At 39.9% G+C, this 26,278-nt stretch overlaps 2 protein-coding genes and 1 non-coding gene across 3 annotated transcripts; 2 read left to right on the forward strand and 1 right to left on the reverse strand.

Annotated features, from left to right (window-relative positions):
- Positions 1-4,681: 4,681 nt before the first annotated feature.
- On the reverse strand, positions 4,682-5,245 carry LOC147945211 (uncharacterized protein At4g02000-like). Its single transcript, XM_087509148.1, has one exon. The coding sequence runs from the start codon at positions 5,243-5,245 to the stop codon at positions 4,682-4,684; it is 564 nt and encodes a 187-aa protein (XP_087365274.1).
- A 6,798-nt stretch (positions 5,246-12,043) lies between these two features.
- Positions 12,044-12,150, forward strand: LOC147945212 (small nucleolar RNA R71). Its single transcript, XR_015597937.1, has one exon. It is a non-coding gene; the product is annotated as a small nucleolar RNA R71 (small nucleolar RNA).
- Positions 12,151-24,258: 12,108 nt separating this feature from the next.
- LOC147945213 (uncharacterized) lies at positions 24,259-26,020 on the forward strand. Its single transcript, XM_087509149.1, has 3 exons — positions 24,259-24,606; positions 24,658-24,744; positions 25,115-26,020. The coding sequence occupies exons 1-3, from the start codon at positions 24,259-24,261 to the stop codon at positions 26,018-26,020; spliced, it is 1,341 nt and encodes a 446-aa protein (XP_087365275.1).
- The last annotated feature ends 258 nt before the right edge of the window (positions 26,021-26,278 follow it).

The raw sequence follows: 26,278 nt of genomic DNA on the forward strand, positions 1-26,278 counted from the left end.
AGGATACACTCCATCGCCCATAATAATGCTTCCAGCTCTGAATGAAGTGGGGACGCACTGCGACGTTGACATCTGGCACCCAAGACTAAAGTCTTATTCTCACCATCACCACACCACCATCCTAAACCTGAGTTTGGTTCCGTAGATTTCCACAAACCATCAACTTGGCAACGAAATATCATCTTCGGATTATGCCGAGGTTCCGTCGAACCGGGTTTATCCCTTGCGGTTATTTGGGCTTCCTCCCACCACAATTGTTCGCGTAAAGCCTGATTAATAACATCAAGTGGCTCTTTTTGTAACCCTTGGAAAACTTTTTTATTCCTATCCTTCCATAAGAACCAGACCAGCCACAGTATCGAACTGTGAGTAGCTCCTAAAGCCATAGGGACTAACCCTTTACCATATATAAAATCTAGATTTCAATAGATCGAAGCAAAAGGGAACTTGTCCGTGATAGATCCATCAAAAAGCCTCTCCCAAACCCGTCGGGAGTGAGGACACTCAAACAAAGTATGATTAATGGACTCCGCCGCTAAATTACATCTCTTGCATACTGTATCACAACTAACTCCCCGAGAAGCTAATCGCACCGTCACTGGAAGTGAGCCAGATGCGATCTGCCAGAAAAAGTGTTTGATTTTAGGTGGTACCGGAAGATTCCAAGCCTGAGCCTTCAGGACATTACAGTTTGGACTGAATTCCACTTCAGCCTTCATAGCTTGAGCTACCTTATACCCTGACTTAACCGAGTATCGACCAAATTGTGTATAATGCCACACCAGTCGGTCTGGCTAAAAAGATTTGCTAATAGGCAAACTCTTAATAGTTTGAATATCCTCCGGATTCATAAATTCCTGAAGGATAGGTCAAATGATTTACCATTAGATTTGGGTGTAGTTGTCGTCCCCGACCATTTGCAGGTTGAGGATGCTGATCAGGAATCCAAGGATCACGCCAAACCGAAATGCTAGACCCTGATCCAACCGTCCATCGAACCCTCTTTCCACTATTTTTTTTGTTGAAAAAATACTTCTCCACCCAAAGGAGGGTGAATAAGGTTTTTTGCCATTAACGGGTGTTTATTCCTGAAGTATCGACCTCTAAACACTTGAGCAAACAAAGAATTCGGAAATTGTATTAAACGCCAATACTGTTTAGCCAATAAAGCATCATTGAAAGTCTCCAAGTCCCGAAAACCCAACCCTCTGTCAGATTTATCTCTACACATTTTATCCCAAGCCACCTAGTGAAGCCCCCGATCCGTCCCATCAGAACTCCACTAGAAATTTTATATAGCACTCGTCAATTTGGTCGTTAAGCCTTGAGGAAGTTTGAAGCAAGACATAACATGTGTAGGGAGAGCCAAAGCCATCGACTTTAGTAATACTTCTTTCCCTCCCTTAGATAAGAATTTTGCTGTCCAACCATTCACCCGGTCATTCATCCTATCTCGAACGTAACCGAAGACTTGAACTTTCGAGCCTCCGAGACTCTCTGGAATTCCCAAATAGGAACCCATACCCCCTTCCTTGGAGATTCCAATGACTGATTTTACCCTGTCCTTAACCTCTGAAGTCACCTTTTTACCAAACATAATGGAGGACTTATCCAAATTTACCTCTTGACCAGATGCTTTACCATAGTTGCCTATGATATTCATGACCGTTGAACATTGTTCTTCATCCGCTTGACAGAAAAACAGATTATCATCTGTAAAGAGAAAATGAGAAATAGGGGGCGAATCACGAGCAATCTTAATGCCCGTAATCTTTTCCTCCCTCTCTGCCTTTTTGATATTAGCTATCAGAACCTCAGTACAAAGAATAAACAAATAAGGGGATAAAGGATCCCCCTGCCGCAATCTCCGTTTTGGCGAAATGGAGCCACGGGGTTGACCATTGAGCAGCACTTGATAGGAAACCAAACTCACACACCACATTATCTACGTGATCCATCTATAATCAAAGCCCAAACTAATTAAGACCGCCTTCAGGAAAACCCATTCAACACGGTCATAGGCCTTGCTCATATCCGTTTTGAAAGCCAAAAAACCAGAGCTACACATCCTATTGGTCTGTAACCCATGAAACATTTCTTGGGCCACCATGATGTTATCTGTGATTAACCGACCAGAAACGAAAGCCGATTGTGTTTCAGAAATAATTGAGGGTAAAATCTTCTTTAACCGGAAACAAATAATTTTGGAAATGATCTTATAACTCACATTACACAAACTAATAGGCCTAAATTCTGCCATTCTTTTAGGCGTTTCAACCTTTGGGATCAGACAAATATTAGTCTCATTAAGTCTGGGATCAAACTTCCCAGTCCGAAAGAAATCCCTAACCAGAGCAACCAAATCTCCTTTAAGATAAGGCCAAAACCTCTGAAAGAAAAGTGCTGTCATCCCATCCGGTCCCGGGGTTTTCTCCAGGTGCATTGCAAATAGGGCCTTTCGAACTTCCATCTCTGAAATATCCTTAGTTAACTCCCTATTCATACGCTCTGTAACAAATGGATTAACCGCTTGTACCATCTCTGAAATACCACACACATCTGATTGTGCAAAAAGCTTATTAAAATAATCAGAGGCAATTCTCTCCATACCCTCACTTGATTCATCCCAAACATCCTGTGAATCAAACAGCCCTACAATCCTATTCCTAACCCTCCTCTGTTTAATAGAAGCGTGAAAGAAGCTAGTATTCTTATCGCCGACCCGCAACCAGAATTTTCGACTTTTTTGTTGCCAATACAACTCCTCATCATGATAGGCATCTTTTAATTTCTTTTCAATAATATGAATTTCCGCTTGCGAAAAAGAATCATCTTTTTTGGCATCCTCTAGCGCCGTCTTGAGTGAAGATATAAGAATTTTACCATTCGGAACATTCCGCTTCCTCCACCATGAAATAGAATTCCTGCAATTTTTAATTTTATCCACAAATCCCGGGATTCTGAAATTTCTTGTACGATTCCACCCCGATTCCACGGCCCCAGAGAAACCGTATTTCCCCATCCATCGCTTATCAAAACAAAATTGACGAAAATGCCATCCCCCAGATATCGCACAAGAAGCTAAAATAGGACGATGATCAGAACCTATCATTACCAGGTAATCCACTCTCGAACAAGGAAAAAGAGCATGCCAATCTTCATTCCCTAAAGCTCGATCCAAGCTACATCGGACTACCTGGTTATTGCAGCGATTACCTCGCCAGGAAAGTGAATCCCCATAACATGGAAATTCTAACATACCACATTCACGGATCATAGAAATAAACAGAAGGAAAGACGAAGTTGGTCTTATCGCGCCTCCCGATTTTTCATGGTTACCAATTAGTTCATTAAAGTCACCAATCATAAACCAAGGATCTTGCCGAAGAGAACCAATTTGAATGAGTTTGTCCCAAACCTCCTGTCTAAGCCCAGGCACAGGATCTCCATACACAAAATAAATAAATATGACTTGAGAACCCAACATAGCTTGAACATCCACTAACCGATCACAAGCATAAAGAAACTCAAGTTTTATATTATTATTATAAAAAATAGCTAAACCACCGCTAGACCCACAAGGTTCAACCGTATACAAATGATGATAACGAAATTTATTTTGAAATTTTTGTAAATAAGAAAAACATCTTTTTGTTTCTGACAAAAATAAAATGTTTGGTTTATTCTGCTTCCATAAATCCTACAAATAGTTCTCTGTCAGATCCGCACCAATGCCCTGACAGTTCCAGCTCATGATCTTCACGTTTGAGCCGGCGGTTTCGGGAGAGCCACTGTCTCTTTCTTCAGTTTGCGGGTTCCACCTCCCCTAATGCCATCCTCTGATTTCTTCGGATTAGGCCTGACAATCCCTCTCTGCTTACCACCGTCACCTGCAGATTTTAACAATAAAGCTTTAGCTAACAGCCGTTTAACCGGCGAAGCAGTAGCTACAACATGGCGTTTTCCCCCCCTACCACCCTTAGAACCATAAGAACCAACTTTATTAGCATTTAAAATCTTAGTATTTCCTAAATCAATATCTTTCATAGCCTGATTAACATGCCCCAATCCCTCAACAAAAGAAGAAGAGATATAAGCATTACCTTGTGGAGCCTCATCCTCAGCCTCAGACACATCCTTCTCTGAACATCATCATCATTAGAAACTGTATCCTCAACGAGACCCGAAGCCACACCCTCCTGGTATTCCCCATCCTCAAGAAGATCATCAGAGCTCACCGAAAACCCAGCCTCATTATCACCACCATTCAACCCATTAACCTCCTCCATTGATGAGTCCTTCTCCTTATCCACCATGTCAACAGCCGTAGGGATGCCTGACTCAATAGCAATATCAGCCTGTGAATCAAATTTCTTCTTCGCCTGATACAGAGGTTTCGGCCAAGCAGGACCATTCCCCTTTCTAGTAGGATGTGGACGTGACTGATGAACCACGAAGTTACCTTGACCCTTTCTAGCCTCTACATGTTTCCCGTAGCTCCTTTGCTGACCCATATCTCCTTAATTTTTAGCCTGGTATCTAAAACCATTTTTTGAACTCTCACCAATACGCAACTGCTGTTGATCTCTGTCTTGATGTACCTCTGAATTAAAGTCCAGGGATCGCTTAGCAAATTTCCTTGGCTTCTTCCAACCTCCCTCAAATTGTTGAATAACCGGTTTTATAAATGGCTGATTCCACGAACCACCCCTCTTATCCGCAACTTTGCCCTGACCACGACCCCCTCACCCTTACTTAGCTCGGGACAAACCTTCACATCATGTGTAAGCCTAAAGCAATGGCTACAATAACCGAGAAGCGTCTCATACTCTAGTGAGACCACCACCTCATCTCCAGTGTTAAACGGGACCACCAGATGGAATATAAGAGGGTTATAACCATTGATAGTCACAAAGAGACTACCAGTTTCCTCTTCGACATCACGAAGAATTCCTATCTTCTTACCAATGGCTTGAAGGGTTGCAATCTCCCAAAAGTGCATAGGGATCCCAATAGCTTTCACCCAGAAGTTAATAGCAGAAGGATAAGTATCTGAGATGATAGGTTCCCATCGAACCAAAGTTAGCATCCAATTATCGAAGTGATAAGGACCGTTCCTTAACACACCTTGAAGATCTTCCTCTGTTTCAAAATTAAACTGAAATGTATCTTGACCCAAATCTGCACCTTCAACCCTCTCCTCGAGCTTCCAAATCTTTGGCAGATTAGCCACCAAGGACTCCATTCGCTGAACTGAAGGATTCATCAATCTCCCAATGAGAGAAAGAGAACTGTTGGATACGATGTGCCATCACAGAATCGGAGATCTTCACCGTCTCTGTTCGAATCAAAGTAGCCTTGCCTTTGTTGAGGTTCAGTTGAGCCATGATAACCCTACCAGAAACCGAAACACAATGAGAACCCTTTGACAAACCCGAAGCACTACAATCTAGCAATTCGAATACTAACCACACTTTGATGAACAAAACCAGAGAGAATGAAAAAAGCGAGATAATAAGACAAAGCACCACACAGAACTAAATAAATATCGAGAAACCAGTATCAGAAATCTCTATCTCCATTAAACTATGAATCCTTGACCCACCCATCAAATCGCGAAACAAAGGTACACAAAATATTTGCTTACCCAAAAGTTCCTGAAACCCAATCCCACTCTTTCCATTTCGACACCCAAATCGCCCATTAAAGCCAGAAACGAATCCCATAGAAACCAGATCATTATCCAAGCAAATCAGATCTATCACAATCTATGATATCAGCCAAACACCCGCTCTAGAACCCTGGAAATCGAGATCCCTCTCTCTCCAAATCCCAAACTCCTGATTCTCCCGATTCTTATCTACCACCACGAACGACAGTAGAGACCACAGATTCCCAGCCCAACGATCCAAAACCCCAATAGAAAGCCACCAAAAAACATCTCGAAATCCGCCACCGAGAATCATTCAAGCTGAAAACCTAATCGCCATTTGTGGGTTCTATTTTTTGGTTTCTCGGTAGCATAGTTGTTTGATAGAAACCAAATTATAATTTTTCAATTCCTTATTATTCAGAATTATGTTTTGTTCATCATTGAATATGTCTGAGTAGTTTGCTTGTTAGGTTCAGGGTTTTTCACAGGGATTTTATGATTTATTAGATCTGTTTATTTAGGATTCATTATCTTTCTAGATCTTCATTATAGGTTATTCTTCATATTAATCCTTGATTGGCCATCTAGAATTAATAACCTAGGAAAATAAATTGATATGAGAATAAAATTGATTTTCCTGATAAAACCTTTTGATGTGCAAAATTACTTCTTGCAAAGAGATTTGATTTAGTAATTTGTGAACTTATTTAAACCTGGATTTAAAGCTGATTTTTAACCTAGAATTTTACAAAGAGATTTGGATTTTCTGGTTTTAAATTTAGATAATATTTGCAGTGAGAACTGATTTATTTTACAAAAGAGTTTAGAGTTCTAGATCTGATTTTTAATTGCTTGAATCCTAATTTATGGATTGATTTAATATTTCATAATTTCCTGAGAAATTCCCTAAACCTAGCTTTTTTATTTATTGAATTTACAACAGCCTTTATTTAATATTTGGCATTGTTTATTTTTATTCAAATTAACTTGTTTAGCGTAATCATAAAACTCTATAATTTATTCTGTTTGATCTTGAGTCCTTGTGGAATTCGAACCCTAAGTATTATAGTGATCTCTTAATTTGAGAGAGTAGCTCTAGGGTTTAATTTGAACATATCAATGATACTAGGACTCCATACCACAAACAAATTGACTAACTACTCATAGACAATTCCATCACACAACAACATGCATCCAACAACAGGAAAATAATTCAACCAATTAAATTCCTAAACCGCACTAAACCATCTACTTAACCATCCTAGAACCGTAAGGGTTCTGATACCAAAACTGAAACAACCCGACCCGTTTTTTGTTTTATAATAATAATAATATAAGCATAATTAAGCATCCCATAATGCTTAATTAAACCATCAAACCACAATCATCATTAAACCAGCAATAACTGATATGCTCAAATTGTAATACCCTAATGGTACTAACATCCTTGCACTTGTAATACTCTAGGGGTCGAATCCACAGAGACTCTAGATCACACAATAGATTTAATAATCTTTTAATTATGCTACACCAAAATATTAATTTAAATTACAAGATTAAACAGAAAATAAAAGAGTTGTAAAATTCAGAAGGATTAAACGCTAGGCCTAGGGAAATTCTCAGGAAATCATGGAAAATCAGATCAATTAATTAAGCAAGTAGTATTCAATAATTAAGCACCGTTCTGGAACTCTAAACATAATTGTAAAATAAACCAGTTCTCACTGCAAATATTATCTAAGTTTTAAAACCCGAAAATCCAAATCTTTTTGCAAAATTCAAGTTAAAAACCAGCAATAAAATCAAGTTTAGATAAGTTCACAAAATCACTAATTCAAATCTCTTTGCAAAAAGTAATTTTGCTCACCAAAGGTTTTTGTCAGGAAAATCAATTATATTCTCATATCAATTAATACTCCTAAGATCTAAATCCAGATGACTAATCAAAGATCTAGCATTAAAAATAACCTATGGTGAAGAACAAGAAAGATAATGAATCCAAACAATTAATCAATCTAATAATCCATGAAATCCCTAATGAGAAACCCTAAACCTAACAAGCAGATCTACTCAGACATAATCAATGAAACACAAATCATATTCTGAATAAATTGCATTAAGAGATTAAAAGAAGTAGAAAAGGAGTTCTGAATCTTCTCTGGAAGGAGTCTTGATTCTTCTCTCCAAAAACTCTCTAAAATCTCTCAGAGATTTCTCTCTGAAAAGGTTGCAGGAAAAATAAAGCTTAGGTCTAAACAATGACCATAAAAATCCTATATATATTCCTAAAACACGTCCAGAGACTAATGATGCAAATATGGAAAACTTTGTGGCAGTTTTGTAAATCTTCAAAACTTGTGGGAAAACTTCTGATTTGTCTTGTGGATACTGCATCGATCGACACTATGGCTGCATCGGTCGATGCATAGCTCTGAACTCGTCTCCCAACTTCACAGCTTCAGCCTCAATGCTTGATTGTATTCCTAATCCTCCTATTTAGCTCCATTATGCTCCCATCCATGCTAAATCCTATAAAGACTCAAAAGACTCTAAAAATACCAAAAAGACTTTATAAATAAGACTTATATCATGGCTAAAAACACCTAAAACCATGATATATTAACTCTCCCAGACTTAGCCTTTGCTTTCCCTCAAGCAAAACATAAACTTAGACCTGTGAAAGAGGTTTGAAAACGCAGGAACTCATTTTATTTTTAAATAAATACCATGATCATCCAAACCATAATCTATATGCTTAGCAGATAAATCCAAATCTAACCACCATGTACTTCTCCGTTGACATTCATAGCATTCCAAATTCAAACCAAATTCCACTACTTCCTCCATTAATCCTTCATTGGTGTGGGTCTCATCAATTTGATCAGTGTCAAGAACCTTCTAGACTCATTCCCGTACTATACCATAACAAGCAAGATATAACTTTTACCTCATGTGGTACTCTTTCTCTCCCCCAGACTTATTCTATTTTATCTTCCTTAGAGCTTTGCTTTGTTTTATTTTTTTTTAATTTTTTTATCTTCTTCTTTTTTCTCAAAGTTGTAGGCGAATAATAGGGTCATCTGTAATTTACCTACCCCTCGCTTCCAAGCTTTGTGTGATCATTTGACTCAAGAATAGAATAATGAGGTCACATGTAATTTACTTACCTCTCTAAACTGATCAAAATCATCTTATCTTTTATTCTTTTTTTTTTTAAAACAAAGCTCTCAAGAAAATTATTTCAAGCTTTAAATAAGGGAGAGGAGTACCTATTTTTTTTTTCTGAAATCTTACTTGTCAGGTATGAACAAGGAGTCAAGCTCTATGAACATCAATCTCCTTGATGAGGTAAAAAGAAAAGTACAGAATTTACCTCAAGCTTTTGTGGATTCTGTTGGAAATTTGGATGTCTCTAGTTTACTGGTCAGTCATTGGATTTTTCATTAGTCGGATTCTGGATTCAATCTGCAGCATTAATCAACCAAGGCAATACACTAAAAAGAAAAATCATAGTTCCCAACAAAAATTTTGACTCAATAAAACAATTTCAATTTTTTTTTTTTCAAAAACAAAAACATAGTTAGTAAAACAGAAAAGTAGTTAGTAACTGCCTCCCCCAGACTTAAACAACATTGTCCCCAGTGTTATCAAGTAAGAGATTGGCGAAGAAAAATAAATAAAAACGAATAAGTATTGAAACTGTGAACAAAATCATGTTACCAAACCGGATGTTCTGCGTCGACCGATGCTGATGGTGTGTCGGTCGATGCACTCTGCAGATGCAGAGAGTTCAAACATTACTCCTGAGTTAGCTGCGATTAATATGTGTTCCTCTCATTCCTTGGATATTAGCACTGCTAAGAAGCACTCAAACACAAGATTAAACGCAGCATGATAGATAGAAGTTCATAATTCAATACAAATTCAAATTGACTCAAAACAAGAATAAAAATGACTCAATTTAAGTGGAAAAGAAAAACCTATGAGTGGGTTGCCTCCCACTAAGCGCTTGTTTTCAGTCATTAGCTTGACTGTGTCGGATCTCAGGCATCTGGTGGATCGGAACATGGCAATGAATGCTTCCGAGAGAATGTCCTTTTCATCCAAGGTGGTGTATAAGCTTTAGGTGCATGAGGTCTGCCAAGGATGTGAGGAATAGGACCAGGACAGGACTTAGGAATGGGTGGCTTTCTTTTAAGTCCTGCAAAATCATCAACAGAAGAAACAAACGCTCTACGATAATCTCGTGGCTTGGTTAACTGCAAAACAGTTTTTGTACCTTTGAAATTCTTATTGATGAATGGAGAAGGTTTGGGTGAGGAAGATGCATACCTTGGCCTTACCTATGGGTTCTGGAATGTGGAATGGTGAGATTTCAGCTTTACAACTGGTCTAGGATTTGCAGCTAAAGAATCAACTCGAGTATCTTCAGTTTTAGAAAAGTCCAGGTCAACTCGTGGAGGTGTGTCGATTGATGCAACAGCTGCATCGATCGATGTTGAGCCTGCAACTCGTGTTTCTTCAACAATTCTGTAACTTTCATCAGCAATCCGTGTTTCCATTACAAAAACATCATCTACCAGCGACTTGCCATGGATGAGAACCTCATCATGGTCTCTAGTACTGATTATATGATCTCCACTCCAATCTTCAAGCTTAAAAGCTTGCTTACTCACTTCCTCAACAGGTTCCAACTCTTTGATATACCCAGCAGTAATGACTCCATGAAGTTCTATGATTAGATCATCATTAAAAGTAATTTCCATATAAAATGTCTGCCCATCAATAGTGGGAACCCTTCTCAGCTTGTCCATCTCAAAGTTCATAACCAAATCTTCTATATTCAAGGCTATGTGTCCGTTCTTAACATCAATGATGTCACCAGCTGTAGCCAAGAACGAGCGTCCTAAGATTAGAGGATTACTAGGCTCTTTGTCATATTCCAGCACCACAAAGTCAGTGGGAATCATGCAATCTCCAATCTTGATTGGAATATCCTCTAAGACACCTTCAGGAATCCTTCTGGACCGATCAGCTAAGATAAGAGAGATCTTAGTTGGCTTGAAATCTGTCATCCCAAGTCTCACAGCAACAGAATGGGGCATCAAGTTGATACTAAAGCGGAGATCACAAAGAGAGTGAGGAAACCTTTCTGCAGAGATAGAACAATCAAGTACAAAGCTTCCAGGATCTGATAACTTTTCTGCAATCCTACTTTGAATCACTGCACTTACTTCCTCTGAGACAACCAACTCCTGCTTCTTATCCTTCTTCCTATGTGGAGGCTGCTTCAACATAATTGAGATGACATCCTTGGTTAGCAAAGCTCCTTCCTCAGGACTCAAACCGTTGGTGACCATCCTCTTCACATACCGCTTAATCCCAAGAGAAAACTGCACTGCATCAATCAAAGGCATCTCTATCATCACCTTTTCCATCACAGCCTTGCATCTAGCTTCTTCAATCTCCTGTTTGGATCTCCTAGGCTTAGGAAAAGGGACCTTAGGCTTATAAGGTTGCTCTGAATCAGATGGTGGAACTTGAGGAGAAACCAGAGCTGGTCGTGGGGTGTGTCGATCGACAATGGTGGTGCATCGATCGATGCTAGATGGTAGTTGCATCGATCGATGCATTGTGATGGCGTCGATCGATGCTGGCTCCACTAACGTATGTTTATCTCCTTCTTTCACCAAAATCGCATTACAAGCATGGTTAGGGTTCATCTCTGTTCTTCTAGAAAGAAGTTCCTCTTGTCTTTTAACAGACCCAGCAGTCTGAATCACTTGATTCTCCAGCTTCTTGACATGAGTGTTTAATGCTTCGAATTTCCCAGTCAGCTCAGTGTATACAGAATCAATCTTCCCATTGAAGTCTACTGTTAACTTCTGTTGACCTTCCAAAATATGTCCAATCATTGATTCCATCTTGCTCTTTGAATTGGGTGGAGGGAAGGGTTGGTAAGAAGAAGAACCATAGTTCCTAGTAAAGTTGCTGTTTGGATTTCCTGAGAATGAAGTCTTCTGACCAAATCTCTGATTTTGATACCTAGGTCCATGCACATAGTTGACATCTTCTGTAATTTCTGGCTTTGGCTCAAAAGTCTCAACATCTTCAGCAAAATGGACAGACTTCTTTCCCACAAGAAGATTGTGGATTGTATCCAACTTAGCATTCACCGCAGCAAACTAATTTGAACCATTGCCTTCATGTGCTCTTTTCCGCTCTAGGTCTGCATTCTTAGTGTTGTTGCTTGATGCTAGCCTTTCTATCAACTGTTCAGCTTCATCCGGGTACCTTGTCTTGAAGTTCCCATCACTAGCAGCATCCAAAGCCATCTGATATCTCCATTCAATACCGCTAAAGAAGATACTGATCAACTGCACCTCAGAGAACCCATGATGCGGACAGTCTCTCTGGTATGCTTTTAACCTCACCCATGCATCTTTGTAAGATTCAACTGGTCCTTGTCTAAAGGTGGAAAGCTTAATCCACAGCTCATCGGACATTGCATCATCATAGAAGTAGTTCAAGAATGCCACCTTGATATCATTCCAGGTCTTCAGAGATCCTGGTTTCAGTTGCCTTAGCCAATGCGAAGCTTCTCCGACAAGAGAGTAGGGGAAAAGCTTGCAGCAGAGATAGTCCTCTGTGACTCCATTAGCCTTGATGCTTGTGACTATATCCTCAAAATGCTCAACGTGGTCTAGAGGCTTCTCATGCGGCAAGTTCTGGAATGGCCTTTGTCCAACAAAAGCAAAGTAGGCAGGATTCAGCTCAAAATCATTCATAGGGAATGGAGGAGGGACAATAGTGGAGCGGTTCTCATAGACCAAGTCTGGTCTGTTGAAGTCCGCAAGAGTCTTGACAAGCTCTACATTGTTATCCCTTCTGCCCTAAAGGTCCCGTATAGCCTGATTGTGACCTTCGACGGCTCTGGCATTCTTTCTATCCACGCCAATGTTGCGTCGGTCGACGCCTTCTTGGTTGTGTCGATCGATGTCGTCGTTGCGTCGCTTGACACCACATGCATCATCCTCAACCACGACGAGTTCTTCCTGAATAACTCGTCCTTCAGCATCAAGTTTCTGGCCTTGTTCGTTTGTACACATGACCCTCTTGATCCCTCAAAACTCCAGCCTCATCAGCTCTCAATATGAGTGTTTTGACCATCTTCACTGACTAGGCTGCTTTTGTGTTTTCACGCTCTAGTTGTCCTAACTCTTGGTTTTTAAGCTTAACAACTGGACCAGTAGGATTTTTCCTGGTGCTAGGCTTAGGCATGTACCTGAAACACACAAGACAAAGAAACAAAAGCGTGTGAGTAAAATAGAAAAATAAAAATTTAGACAAAATCAAAGATTTTAATCTAATGGTGAATCAAAAGAGTCCTCGGCAACGGCGCCAAAATTCTATATGCTCAAATTGTAATACCCTAATGGTACTAATAGCCGTGCAGTTGTAATACTCTAGGGGTCGAATCCACAAAGACTCTAGATCACACAATAGATTTAGTAATCTTTTAATTATGCTAAACCAAAATATTAATCTAAATTGCAAGCCTAAACAGAAAATAAAAGAGTTGTAAAATTCAGAATGATTAAACGCTAGGCCTAGGGAAATTCTCAGGAAATCATGGAAAATCAGATCAATTAATTAAGCAAGCAGGATTCAATAATTAAGCACCCTTCTTGAACTCTAAACACAATTCTAAAATAAATCAGTTCTCACTGCAAATATTATCTAAGTTTTAAAACCCGAAATCCAAATCTCTTTGCAAAATCAAGTTAAAAACCAGCAATAAAATCAAGTTTAGATAAGTTCACAAAATCACTAATTCAAATCTCTTTGCAAAAAGTAATTTTGCTCACCAAAGGTTTTTGTCAGGAAAATCAATTATATTCTCATATCAATTAATAATCCTAAGATCTAAATCCAGATGACTAATCAAAGATCTAGCATTAAAAACAACCTATGGTGAAGAACAACAAAGATAATGAATCCAAACAATTAATCAATCTAATAATCCATGAAATCCCTAATGAGAAACCCTAAACCTAACAAGCAGATCTACACAGACATAATCAATGAAACACAAATCATATTCTGAATAAATTGCATTAAGAGATTAAAAGAAGTAGAAAAGGAATTCTGAATCTTCTTTGGAAGGAGTCTTGATTCTTCTCTCCAAAAACTCTCTAAAATCTTTCAGGGATTTCTCTCAAAAGGTTGCAGGAAAAATAAAGCTTAGGTCTAAACTATGACCATAAAAATCCTATATATATTCCTAAAACACGTCCAATGACTAATGATGCAAATATGGAAAACTTTGGGGCAGCTTTGTAAATCTTCAAAACTTGAGGGAAAACTTCTGATTTGTCTTGTGGATACTGCATCGATCGACACTATGGCTGCATCGGTCGATGCATAGCTCTGAACTCATCTCCCAACTTCACAGCTTCAGCCTCAATGCTTGATTGTATTCCAAGTCCTCCTATTTAGCTCCATTATGCTCTCATCTATGCTAAATCCTATAACGACTCAAAAGACTCTAAAAATACCAAAAAGACTCTATAAATAAGACTTATATCATGGCTAAAAACACCTAAAAACCATGATATATCAATAACCATTCCAATAATAAACATAACTCTATATATCAATAATACAACCAATATATCATCAACACAATATCATTCCTAACCATTCTATCCAACAATCTAACTTAACTCTCCAAGGTACCAACATAAACAATATATCCAACAACACACAAACGAGACCCTAGATCATCCTTCTCCTCATCGCCATGATTCCACGTCACATACCTGCACACCACAAACAACAATTGAGATGCGTAAGTATTATCACAAATACTTAGTGAGGCAATCCTTCCATCTACTGAGCTATACATACAAGCAACTGAGATTCCAATGTTTAACAAACAACAAATAAACACAACAAACCAGGAGAACATGCAACAGACAAGTTGGTGTCGACCGATACCAGAGTGGTGTCGATCGACACTGGCTCCAACCTGGTGTCGACCGACACCCACCTGGTGTCTATCAACACCGACCCCGCAGACACGTTCTGCTCAAAGCCGATCATCGAACCTCCATTTCTAATGAACTCCAAATCCGTTACAAACTCACCCAAAAGCTTCAGGAACCTATGAGAACCATAACACAACCACCACAAGCAAGAAAAATACCAAAATAACACCAAACAAGCAAAACATAAGAGATCTCCGGCTTAGATCAGCCATGGTCCTGCACTCACCTCTTTTGCAGAAAGTTCTAACCCAACAACGACGAATCCAGCACCCTAGGAAGCTTCTCATCCTTCTCTAGCACAAGATTTCTCCTCCACAGGAACAAATCTCACCAAACCAGCTTAGAATCTCCAAATCCCCTCAAGAACACTCTCTCTTCTCTCCTTTCTCTTTAGAACGGCAAAACCACTTCTTTCCACGGACTAGGTCAAGTTTTCTCTTATATACCTCGGTTAGGGATTCCCAAATAAGTCAAAACAAACTAAAACGACAATTAAAATGAATCCGGTCAAACCAAAAATTGATGGTGTTGATCGACACTCCTCTTGGTGTCGATCGACACCCACTCCCAAAATCCCCGATTTGGTTCGCGGATGTTACAAAAACGATGGAAACAACACCTTAAGAAGCCTCTCCTTCGTTCCCAACAACAGCACTCCCTTCCACATCAACAAATCTCACCAAAAACCACCAAGAACAAGCCAAAAACCTCTCAACTCACAAGCTCTCTCTTTTCTCTCTTTTTCTTCTGTAAACGGCGGCAAAAAAACTTCTTTCCCAAAACCCTGAATCGACCTCCCCTTTAAATATGTCGGTTCGGGCTTCAATTGAACCAAACCAACCCAAAATCGACAATTTAAATCAAACTGATCGAACCAGAAAAGCTGGTGTCAATCGACACACCCCTGGTGTCGATCGACACCCATCCCCAAATCTCACTATTTGGTTCACGGATGTTATATTACAACACCTTTTGCAATTTGTCAAAAAACTAATTCAATGACAAATCATATTCCAATAATCCTGTACTAGTTCCGCATAATATATATTCCATTTTTGGTCATTCAAAAATTACATAGCTAATGCATAGATAAGTGTAACACATCTGCATTAATCAAAATTAGAAACACAATTAGGCTAACCACTTCCCTGCCAAGTGAACTGGCTCAGACTTCACCAAGCCGACATAAATTTGTGCCTCAAAAGATATTCCAAGCAAAAATTTGTCTATCTCCACTATATCAAGTCTCATGGAACCATATTTTGAGCAGAAGTTGGATGTCTCTCTTAAATACTGAGCTTCACATTGGTCAAAAAATTTTGCCGGACTAGTTGGCTGCAAAAGGACAGATAAGTAAATGATGATTTTAATGGAGATCGAAGTGATACAGTTAGGATATATATTATGAAAGATTTGTACCATTACATGGCCTCCAGTCAGGGGTTGCAAGCAAGCCCTAAATCAGAATTTAAAATCTAAATTTTTATATGTACATTATATTAATTTGATGTTAATTTTTTATTTAAATGAAAAAAAAGAAAAAAAAAGAGAGAAGTTAATATGGTTCAATAATTATGTAAAGGAAACACTATTTCAAAGCACAAAGTAACAGAAGAACATACTTTAATTAGAATAATATAATAAGATAATATGTAATAATAATTTTATGTGAATTATGTTTATTAAAATACATAAATACATTTTAGGAATATATGGCATATGTGATTAAAAGACAAACTAAATTTTTGAATGCTTTTCTATCTTACAGCTATTTTTAGAAAGATAATTTGCTTTAGAAAAATATATATGTTTCTTAGACACATATATATATATATATAGTGCCACCCACTTCTTCCCTTCTTTTTCCTACACAACACTTAATTATTTCTAACAATCGCTTTATAATATTTATATACTCTCTTCCTCTCCAAAAATGAAGCTCTCTCAATATTGAATGAACATTTTTTTAATAAATTATTTAAATTTGCCACAAAACAATTGGCATATATCCAAGACAAAAATAACCACAAAAGAACTAAAACATAAAATATCTACAAAATTATAGGTACAAATTTTCCAAAATATGTTGTGGTAAATCCGTGGCTAGTTTTCCACGAATAGCCACGAGAAGAAATTGCTATAATTCTATAGCCCAAAATTTTGTTGTGGATTTCCGATGCTATAAAAATAGCCACCATATATGGTTCATAGGTACAAAATATTATGTGTCTTTGGATATATTTTCTTGTACTTTGTATAGTGCCACCAACTTCTTCTTCCTACACAACACTTAATTATTTCCAACGATTTCTCTAAAATATTCATACTTTATTTCTCTCGAATAATGCAGCTCTCTCAACGTGTTCTCTCAGCCCTTCTCATGATCTTTTTCATCCTTCTTGTTGTCGTTGCAGGTTCAATACTCATGTCTTGTTATATCTAGCATCTAAATTTTCATACATACATAGATGTGAATTTGGTTGTTTATATCTTAGTATACATTTTTGTTATATATATATACACTACTAACACACATTATCAAATATGTTTTTATATAGAAATGGGTATGGCAGATAAAGTATGCAAGACACAAAGCAACCGTTTTTCAGAAATGTGCTTGAGTGATAACAAGTGTGCCTTCATCTGCCACTACATTGAGTGCTTTGAAGGCGGTTACTGCGAAGTCGACTGAGCCTTCAGTCGTTGTTTATGTACCAGAAGGTGTTAAGACCATCATGATGATCATAATATTTTCAAGAACCAATTATATTTTATACATTAGTTCTTGGAGAATATATACCTTGAATTACGGAAACATTTGGAGAACATATACCTTGAATAATTGCTATGTTGGAGAATTTATACCTTGAATATATTATGGAAGAATTTTGTTAATTTATGTTATATATCTTCAATTTTCAGATGTATTTGCTCTCGAAAATAACTAAAAATAATATAAAAATAGATTTTAACCCGCGGTATACTGCGGGCCTATTTTTAAAAAATTAAAATCTTGAAAAATATATATATATATATATATATATATATATATATATATATATATATAAATATTCAGTTTCATCATTGGTTATAATCCCAAACCAATGTTTCACATCCCAATAGAAAACCTAATGAAACCAATGTTTCTACAACAACCAAAAAAATCTTTATATACAAATAGAATATAAAAGTTAACAAACGTCCAAGATATCTAAAAGATTAGGTATTAACAATAAGTTTAAGAGGCAAGAATAAGGTGAACACTGAATTACTGCACTCATGCGTAGCAAAAACCCTTATGTTTTTGCAGAATCATTTTCATTTTGTTATGGAATGGAAGAAAAATCAATGAGTTGAAAATAGTTAACATCGTTGAAAAAGTTGCTCTCTGTCCCGTTTTCCGAGACATCTAAAATCTAATACCCCTCCGTTGTCTTCCGTCTCTTTCCTCGCTGTCGGTCGGTCCCTCGCCGACTTGGGTCTCTGTTCCAATGGGGAAGAAGAAGAAACCTCGTTCTCTGGTTCCTCTTCCACCTCAGTTCCCTCGCCAGTCTTACAGTAAAACCTCTTCGAAAGCTGCTTCGAAAGCTGTTCCGCCTGAGAAGAAGGCTCTTTCTGTTCCTACCCAGCAAGTTGCTCTGCCTGAGAAGGAGGTTCCTTCGGTTCGTGCGGAGTTTCTCCTCCAGGTTGCGGATGCAGATCTCTCTCAATCCGCCCCAGATCTAGATCTGACCCGTCCGCTCCCTATGAATGTTTCACCTCGAGGCGCTTCTCCTATGGCTCCGCCTTCAGATCCATCAGCCTCTGTTCCTGCCGCCACGGGATCCACCGACTCCTCTCCATGTGCAGAGGTTTCCACTTCCTCGTTCTCTCCTCTACCTGCGGATGTGCCTTCTAAATCGGATAAGGTGTCTGTCGCACCCCCTCGCTCCTACGGAAGTGTGGCTAAGCCAGGAGCCGGTCTGGGGAAAATTGGTAGCCCGACGAAGTATGTCTCTTGTGTTTCTTTCATTCTCCGCCTTTTAAGGACTATGTCTATGCCCAGTTCCATGGTCCTCCTCCAGAGATGGGTAGAATTATCGGTGTGGTGAATGCTCTATGGGCTCGCTCAGGTCCTCGCATCTTTGTTTACCGTATTGGACCTGGCACCTTTCTTCTTCGTGTCACCAATGCCAAGTCTCGTTCGATTCTGTTGAGTCGCAACCTTTGGAACATCGCCGGCCATCCAATGTTCGTTGCCCCTTGGTCTCCTGACTTTACCCCGGAGGAGCCTCCGCTTACCAAGGCTCAGGTAGTTGTGGAGTTTAGGGGAATCCCCTACTACTTATTCACTGATGAGAGTCTAGCCAGAATTTCTTTTGGTGTTGGCGATCCCAAAGCTCTTCACCCAGAGACTGCACGGAAGGAAACCTTTGAGGTTGCAAAGGTTGTAGTTGAGGTGGATTTGCTTGCGGAGTTGCCTTCCAAGCTTGTCTCGGGTTTCAGTGATGGGAGAGAGATCCAGATTGATGTTGCTTACTCGTGGCTCCCCGCAAAGTGTAGCTCGTGTGAAGAATTTGGTCATTCAGCTTCTCGTTGCCCCAAGGTCCCCCCTAAATTGGACCAGAAGGAGCATCACCGATCAAAAAGTGGAGAGGGTCTTAGTGCTAGCAGGGCACTCAGACGACTAAGGAATGGATTAATATCCATCGGCCTCTTTTTTGAGCTTTTTTGGAGACAAAGATACAACTAAATAATACCAGGAGAGTCTTGCAGGCAGTTCCTCACGGTTGGAAGTTCTGTGGGAATTTCGAATACCACAATACGGCGAGAATTGTGGTGGTCTGGGATCCTAGAGTCACGGTGGTGGTCTACCAACAATCTGCGCAAGCTATCACCTGTGGATTCTTTCTTCAGGCTGAGAATATCAATATAACAGTTACTTTTGTGTATGGTTTTAATCTTCCGGAGTAAAGGATTGCGCTCTGGGAGTAACCCTTGGGCAATTATAGGGGACTTCAACCAGATTCTCCGCTCTGAGCATCACTCTGGCTTTCCCCACGAGCCGGTAGATGTCACGGGAGTTGGTGATTTTGAGCTCGCCCTCCAGGAAGCTAACCTCTTCGAAGCTCCGTCTAAGGGGCTTCCGTTCACGTGGTGGAATCATAGAGAAGAAGATCCAACCTCTAAGCGCATTGATCATGCTCTGATCAATGAGCATTGGGCTAGGTCGTTCCCGGACGCTTATTCTGAATTCTTGGAGCCAGGTCAGTCTGATCATGCCCCTTGTTTATTCTCGGTTCCGACTCTACACAGAGTGGTAAACAAGCCTTTTAAGTTCTACACTCACATTGTGGACCATCCTGAGTATCCTGATATCATTGAGTCCGAGTGGTCAGCCAGTTCCATAATCGGGTCTGCTCAGTTTAAGTTAGTGCGTGCTTTGAAGCTTTTAAAGCCTAGCCTACGCTTGCTTAACAAAACGCATTTTAGTGGGATCTCTCAAAGGGTGAAAGAGAAGGCAGAGGAAGTTGCAGCGATTCGGAGGCAGATTCTTGTGGCTCCTTCGGTTGATTTAGCAAGAGAGGAGAATTTAGCATCAGAGGCATGGCACATGCTCTTATCTGCAGACGAAAAGTTCTACATGCAAAAATCTCGAATTCGGTGGTTGGCGCTCGGTGATAAGAATACCTCCTTCTTTCATAAGATGGTGATGCAGAGGAACTCCCAGAATCATATTCACTTCTTTTTGGATGCTGATGGAAGTAAAATTACATCCCCAGAGGAACTTAACAGGCACGCTGTAGACTACTTCAAGTCAGTGTTTGGTTCTACTGAGATGCGAGTATCACCTGCATCTATTGAGTTTCTACAAGATTTGATTCCCTTTCGATGCTCTCAGCCTTAGACTGATGATCTGCTAAGGGAGGTGTCAAATGAGGTGGTTAGGGACATCCTATTTTCTATGCCTCAGAATAAAAGCCCCGAGCCGGATGGTTTTCCGGTAGAATTTTACAAGTCTGCTTGGTCCACGGTTGGGGATGATCTAATCAGTGCAGTTCAGGACTTTTTCCACAATGGCCGTCTTCTCAAGGACATGAATACCACTGTCATATCTCTGATCCCTAAGACTCTGGAAGCCTCTGCCCTCTCGGAGTTCAGGCCTATCAGCTGTTGTAATCTTGCTTATAAGATTATTTCTAAAATCTTGGCTAATAGACTCAAACCATTGCTCATGGAGTTTATCTCGCCCAATCAGGCTGCTTTTCTTAGTGGGAGGAGCTTGGGAGAGAAAGTCCTATTAGCCTCTGAGCTTATCTGAAACTATGAGAAGGCTACTTGCCCAAATAGTTCTTTAGTCAAGGTGGATATAAGAAAGGCATTTGACACAGTTTGCTGAGACTTTGTTCTAAAGATCTTGGAAGCTTTGCACTTTCCACCTCTTTTCAGAACTTGGATAAAGGAATGCATATCTACGCCAAGGGTTTTCGATTTCTATTAATGGTGAGCTCACGGGTTTCTTTGAAGGGAGGCAGAGTTTAAGGCAGGGAGATTGCATTTCTCCGTATCTTTTCATAATGGTCATGGAGGTGCTTTCTTGTATGCTAGATCAGGGTAGTGGAGGGTGTGTTCTCTGCACATCCGTTGTGTCTCTCCCCTCAACTAACTCACCTGGCATTTGCTGATGATCTCCTTGTTTTCTCTGATGGAGCTGACCAATCTCTGCTTGGGATTACTGGCATTCTTCAGCAGTTCCGTCAACTGTCAGGTTTGGATATGAACCCAGCGAAGTTAGAGCTCTTCTTAGGGGGTTTTGATGAGTTAGAAGCATCAGCGTTATCCAGTCTAATCGGTATTAGACTTGGTCAGTTCCAAACACGTTACCTGGGTCTTCCTCTAAGCCCTACAAAGCTTACAATGGCGTCCTTACAGCCTTTCTTGGAGAAGATAACAACCCATCTCCACTCGTGGACTGCGAAGTACCTCTCTTATGCTGGTAAGATACGGCTGATTGTTTCAGTTATCTATGGGAAGGTCACCTTTTGGATTCAAGTGTTTGTCCTTCCCAAAGGTTTCTATAAGAAGGTTGATTCCCTGTGCTCTGCTTTTCTTTGGAAGAATGCCACGGATTCGGCCAGAGGGGCGCCCGTTGCCTGGAAATATATCTGCAAAACAAAGCAGGAAGGGGGTCTGGGTATTCGGTCGCTTGAGGACTTTGCTGTTGTGTTCAGGTTGAAGCAAGTGTGGTATCTTTTCTCACGGTCAGGGTCTCTATGGGTTCGGTGGTTGGATCATAACATCTTTGGGAGGAGGAGCTATTGGCTTATGGATATCTCTCCTCGTCTCTCTTGGAATGTTAGGAAGCTGATTGAAATTAAACCCACTCTGAAGGAACTTCTTAGGTGTCAAGTCAGGAACGGGCTCAATGCTCTGTTCTGGTATGACTCCTGGACCAATCTAGGGTCCCTCATTGATCTTTTTGGTCCTATGGGTCCTCGTGAGCTGCGTATCCGCCGGGAAGCTTCAGTCTATGAAGCTACGCGTGACGGGCAATGGTTCTTTCCATGTGCTAGATCTTCCCAAGCTGAGCAACTCCAGATTTGCTTGTCTACTATCGTCCCTCCTTCCCCTGGAAGAGGTCAGGACTTCTTTCAATGGAGGCAACCATCAGGTACCTTCTCGAACACTTTCTCCACTCGTGGTACATGGCAACAAATACGAGAGAGAGCGCCGACCATGCCTTGGTACAAAGCTGTCTGGTTCAAGGAATCCGTTTCCCGGTTCTCCTTCATTCAGTGGCTCACGATGCAAGGTAGGCTCACGACTAGAGATAGACTCAGGACATGGGGAATGAATGTCCCTTCATCCTGTGTCCTCTGTGAGTCGAGTCTAGGCTCTCATGCTCACTTGTTCTTTGATTGCGAGTACTCAAAGGCTATATGGGTTGATCTCGCGGGGAGTATTTCGCCGAATCCTCCTTCATCGCTTTCGGCGGTAACCGGTTGGGTGCTCACTGTTCAGTCATCCCCACCTCTCTATGCCAGCAAAATTCTCAAGCTCCTCTTGCAAGTTGCAATTTACATGATCTGGAAGGAGCGGAATCACCGAATCTTCTCAGCTTCACAAACATCCGTCTCCGCTACCAGGATTCTCATTGACCGTACTATGCGCAATCGTCTCATTTACTTCTCGCCGGAGGATCCCTCTATTGACTCTCTACTTGGTTTTTATTTTGGTTGTATCTCTTGCCAGGTTTTAAATCTGGATTAAGCTCAATATATTTTTTTCTTTCTTAAACTGTTCTATTGTTCTCTCTTTCTAGAGCTTGGCGTGTTTTTGGGTTTCCATTGTACAATATAGACCTTTTTTTATTGGTATAAATTTAACATTAACCAAAAAAAAAAAAAAAATCAATGAGTTGGTTTATGATGATGAAGTTTAGAGTTTGTTGAGGACTTGATCGGTATATATAGGGGAGGAGGGGTTTAGAGTATGCTGTTAGGTTTAACTAAAAAATATAAAAACTAATATTTTCTAAAAATTTAAGAATTATTTTTGTAATAAATTAATATATATATATATATATATATATATATATATATATATATTTTTTTTTATAAATTAACAATTATTCCATAATATCTTCTAAAATTTTAAATTTTGTTATCTTCATAAATTTATGTAGTTATCATAATTCTCAGATTTTAATGAATCACCATAAATGTCCGATTTCAAACAAATATTATTAAACCATAAATAGAAAACCAAATAAAATATCTAACTTAAAATGCGCAGATTTTGTAATTTGATTTTTAAAATTATGATCTTAACAAATTTAGAAAATAATATTAATCCAAAATAGCTAATGATAATAACAGCTTAGGTATTTATCAATGAAAATCATCCTTATAAAAATTTACAATTATTTTTTGTGTGAATTTTACTATTCGTATTAATATTAGAGAATGTAACTTTTTATTATTTTCGTATTTTAAAAGTCAGAACTAAGACATTTTATTATTTAGAAAAATTAATTGAATGTTATATGTTAGGTAACTATGTAAGAAGATTTTAAATTTTTGAAATATTTCCTTAGAAAATAACTACATTAATTATTATGTTTCCAAAACTATTTTAGTCAACTGGTATTTGGAAGGCATAGAGAAGCTGGCGACTTCTCTCCCAGGCCCAGTTCCCAAGGTAACTAAAACAGCAAAAGTGTTTGAAAAAACCAGATCTCACCTACTCAAAAATACTAAAAGAAGTAACAACCAACGGTCCGTCAACCCCTTTTGGAGATTATCCAGTGGATCAAAAGAGCGCCGGTACTTTTCTCCCCACAGTTGGGGTGCACAACCGGCGTATCAATTCACCAACCCATACTTCCACGGAGGAGAACGCTTCCAGAGGCTGGTATGTCTTTCCTTAACCCTCACCTTTCGAACCTCTCCTCTAACCCCTAAATCTGCAATATCCTTGTAACCTTTTGTAACCCTTTAAAGCCTACTATAAACGTCCCACGCCCTGTAACCTTGGTACTGCTCACACCTCTCGTCTGTAACCTAAACATGAGCCATGGAACACTGTATCCCATACTACCTCAAAGGGAAAGGAGTAGACACTGAAGTTCCACCTCGCACTTGTAGAAGAATCCGTGCCCCAGAACTTGACACCTCAGCCCTGATTGAGGAGAACTCCCTTACTCTTATGGGTCGCTTAACCAACCCCTCGGCTCAAGGACTCTGGTCTCTTTTCCCTTTCCTTGTTAGTCGCTGGGACCTCAAACGGAAAGCAGTTGGAGCTGACCTAGGGCGGGGAGTGTTTCAGTTCAGATTCGATTATGAAAAAGACATTGTAAAGGTGTTAGAGAACAGACCTTACCAATATGACTATTGGATGGTGATACTCCAACGCTGGGAACCGGTAATCTCTCCTACCTTCCCCTCTATAATCATGTTCTGGATCGAAGTACAGGGCCTGCCAAAGCATTACTGGCAGCCACAAATGCTTCAAATCATTGCTGAAGAGCTTGGAGAAATGGAAGCCGTGGAGATAACAGATGTCTCTGCAAAGATAAGAGTCAAAATAGATGGGTTAAACCTATCACAAAAAAGACAATAGTGGAGTTCCCAAATGGAGATGAAGCTCATATCACTCTCGTATACAAAAATCTCAAGAATCATTGCCTCCACTGCTGTAAGCTTACCCATGAGATTAGAACTTGCCCGGAGGTAGCTGCAAAGAATGATACCATTCCCCTAACAACTAAACCCCAGACGTCGGAAAATAGGGAGGTTTCCAGAAATTACTACACTCCCGAAGACAACTTTAGAGCTCCCAAAGTACCTATGCACCAGGCTGAGTCCAAAAGATTCCCACAAGAAGGAAGTCGAACAAATAAAGGGTGGATGGAACATAACACAATCCAAAGGTCTTACTCCACGGAGGGCAGAAATTCATCTTACTCAAGACTCAGCCACATGAGACAATCACATCGCCCCCATCCCTAATTTGGAAGATCCTCAAATCCGGAAATGTCTCCTCCACATCGTATCCCCAGGGAGAGTACATCCTCTCATCGGTCAAGGATGCAGTGGAGAGAGAAAGTCCTGCTCCTCTAGCTCATCACTCGGAAGCCTCTAACTCATCAATGCCTAGACGCCCACCCCTAGAAAGAATGGAAACAAATCCTGACCCTCCTACTCCCCCTCCACCCTTCCTTGAAATGGAGATTAGAAACCAAGTGAAACTGAATGCCTTGACCTCCCCTCCTCCAAACATCCCCTCCAAAGAGCAAGTAATGAGTGAACTAAGGGAGGTTACAGTCCAATACCTTACAGTCACTGATCCAACTAAAAGTGCAGCAAGAAAACAAAGAGTTATTCAAGGCAAAGCAAAGTGTCTAATGGCCTTGACTGTGGAGAGCATAATTCAAAGCACCATATCTGGACCAATCAGGCTACCAGATCAGAACCCTCTACTGGTGACAGAAACTCGACCCTCTAGAGCTACTGAGGACAACCCTCAGTCTCTTACCATTGAAGATCCTGGAAAACCCACAAAGAGGGGAAGAGGAAGGCCCACGTCATCAAAAAATCAATCAAAAGGGCCAATGAACCTACTGGGAGCGAAGACTCAGAAAAGAAACCTAACCAATGGCTCTCCCAAGAAGCTAAACAATCCTAGAGGAGGAACTCCAAGGGGAGGACCCACTGCGGGCCCAAGCAATAAAAAACTATCAAAGGAAAAATCACAAACTCAAGCAAAGTCACCAAAAGAAACGCAACCAAAAGGAGTCATCATACCGGCTATGACAAGGAAGAAGGTGGATTTTTAAAATCCACCAAATCCTCCTCCTTAAAGATTTTGTGCTGGAACTGTTGTGGGTTCGGAATCCCACAACAGTTCGACGTCTGCGTGAACTATCCTCAGATACCTCACCAGATATTCTATTCCTCATGGAGTTAAAAATGGTGATGATATGGTCATGAAGACCCTGGATTGGATGAAATATACGCACCACACCTTAGTCTCCCCACATAGTCCCGGAGGGGGGGGTCTTGCTCTCTTCTGGAAACAACATGTCGAAGTAAAT

The sequence above is a fragment of the Camelina sativa genome, chromosome 4 (genome assembly GCF_030686135.1).
Source record: "Camelina sativa cultivar CO46 ecotype springtype chromosome 4, ASM3068613v1".
In the NCBI taxonomy this organism is placed as follows: Eukaryota; Viridiplantae; Streptophyta; class Magnoliopsida; order Brassicales; family Brassicaceae; genus Camelina; species Camelina sativa.

Bases quoted from the DNA above. Each gene is read 5' to 3' on its own strand.
- LOC147945211 (XM_087509148.1), bottom strand. From the start codon at position 5,245: ATGGAGTCCTTGGTGGCTAATCTGCCAAAGATTTGGAAGCTCGAGGAG.
- LOC147945213 (XM_087509149.1), top strand. From the start codon at position 24,259: ATGGAACACTGTATCCCATACTACCTCAAAGGGAAAGGAGTAGACACT. The intron at 24,607-24,657 runs GTAATCTCTCCT...ATCGAAGTACAG, and splicing joins TACTCCAACGCTGGGAACCG to GGCCTGCCAAAGCATTACTG. The intron at 24,745-25,114 runs GTCTCTGCAAAG...CACAATCCAAAG, and splicing joins AAGCCGTGGAGATAACAGAT to GTCTTACTCCACGGAGGGCA.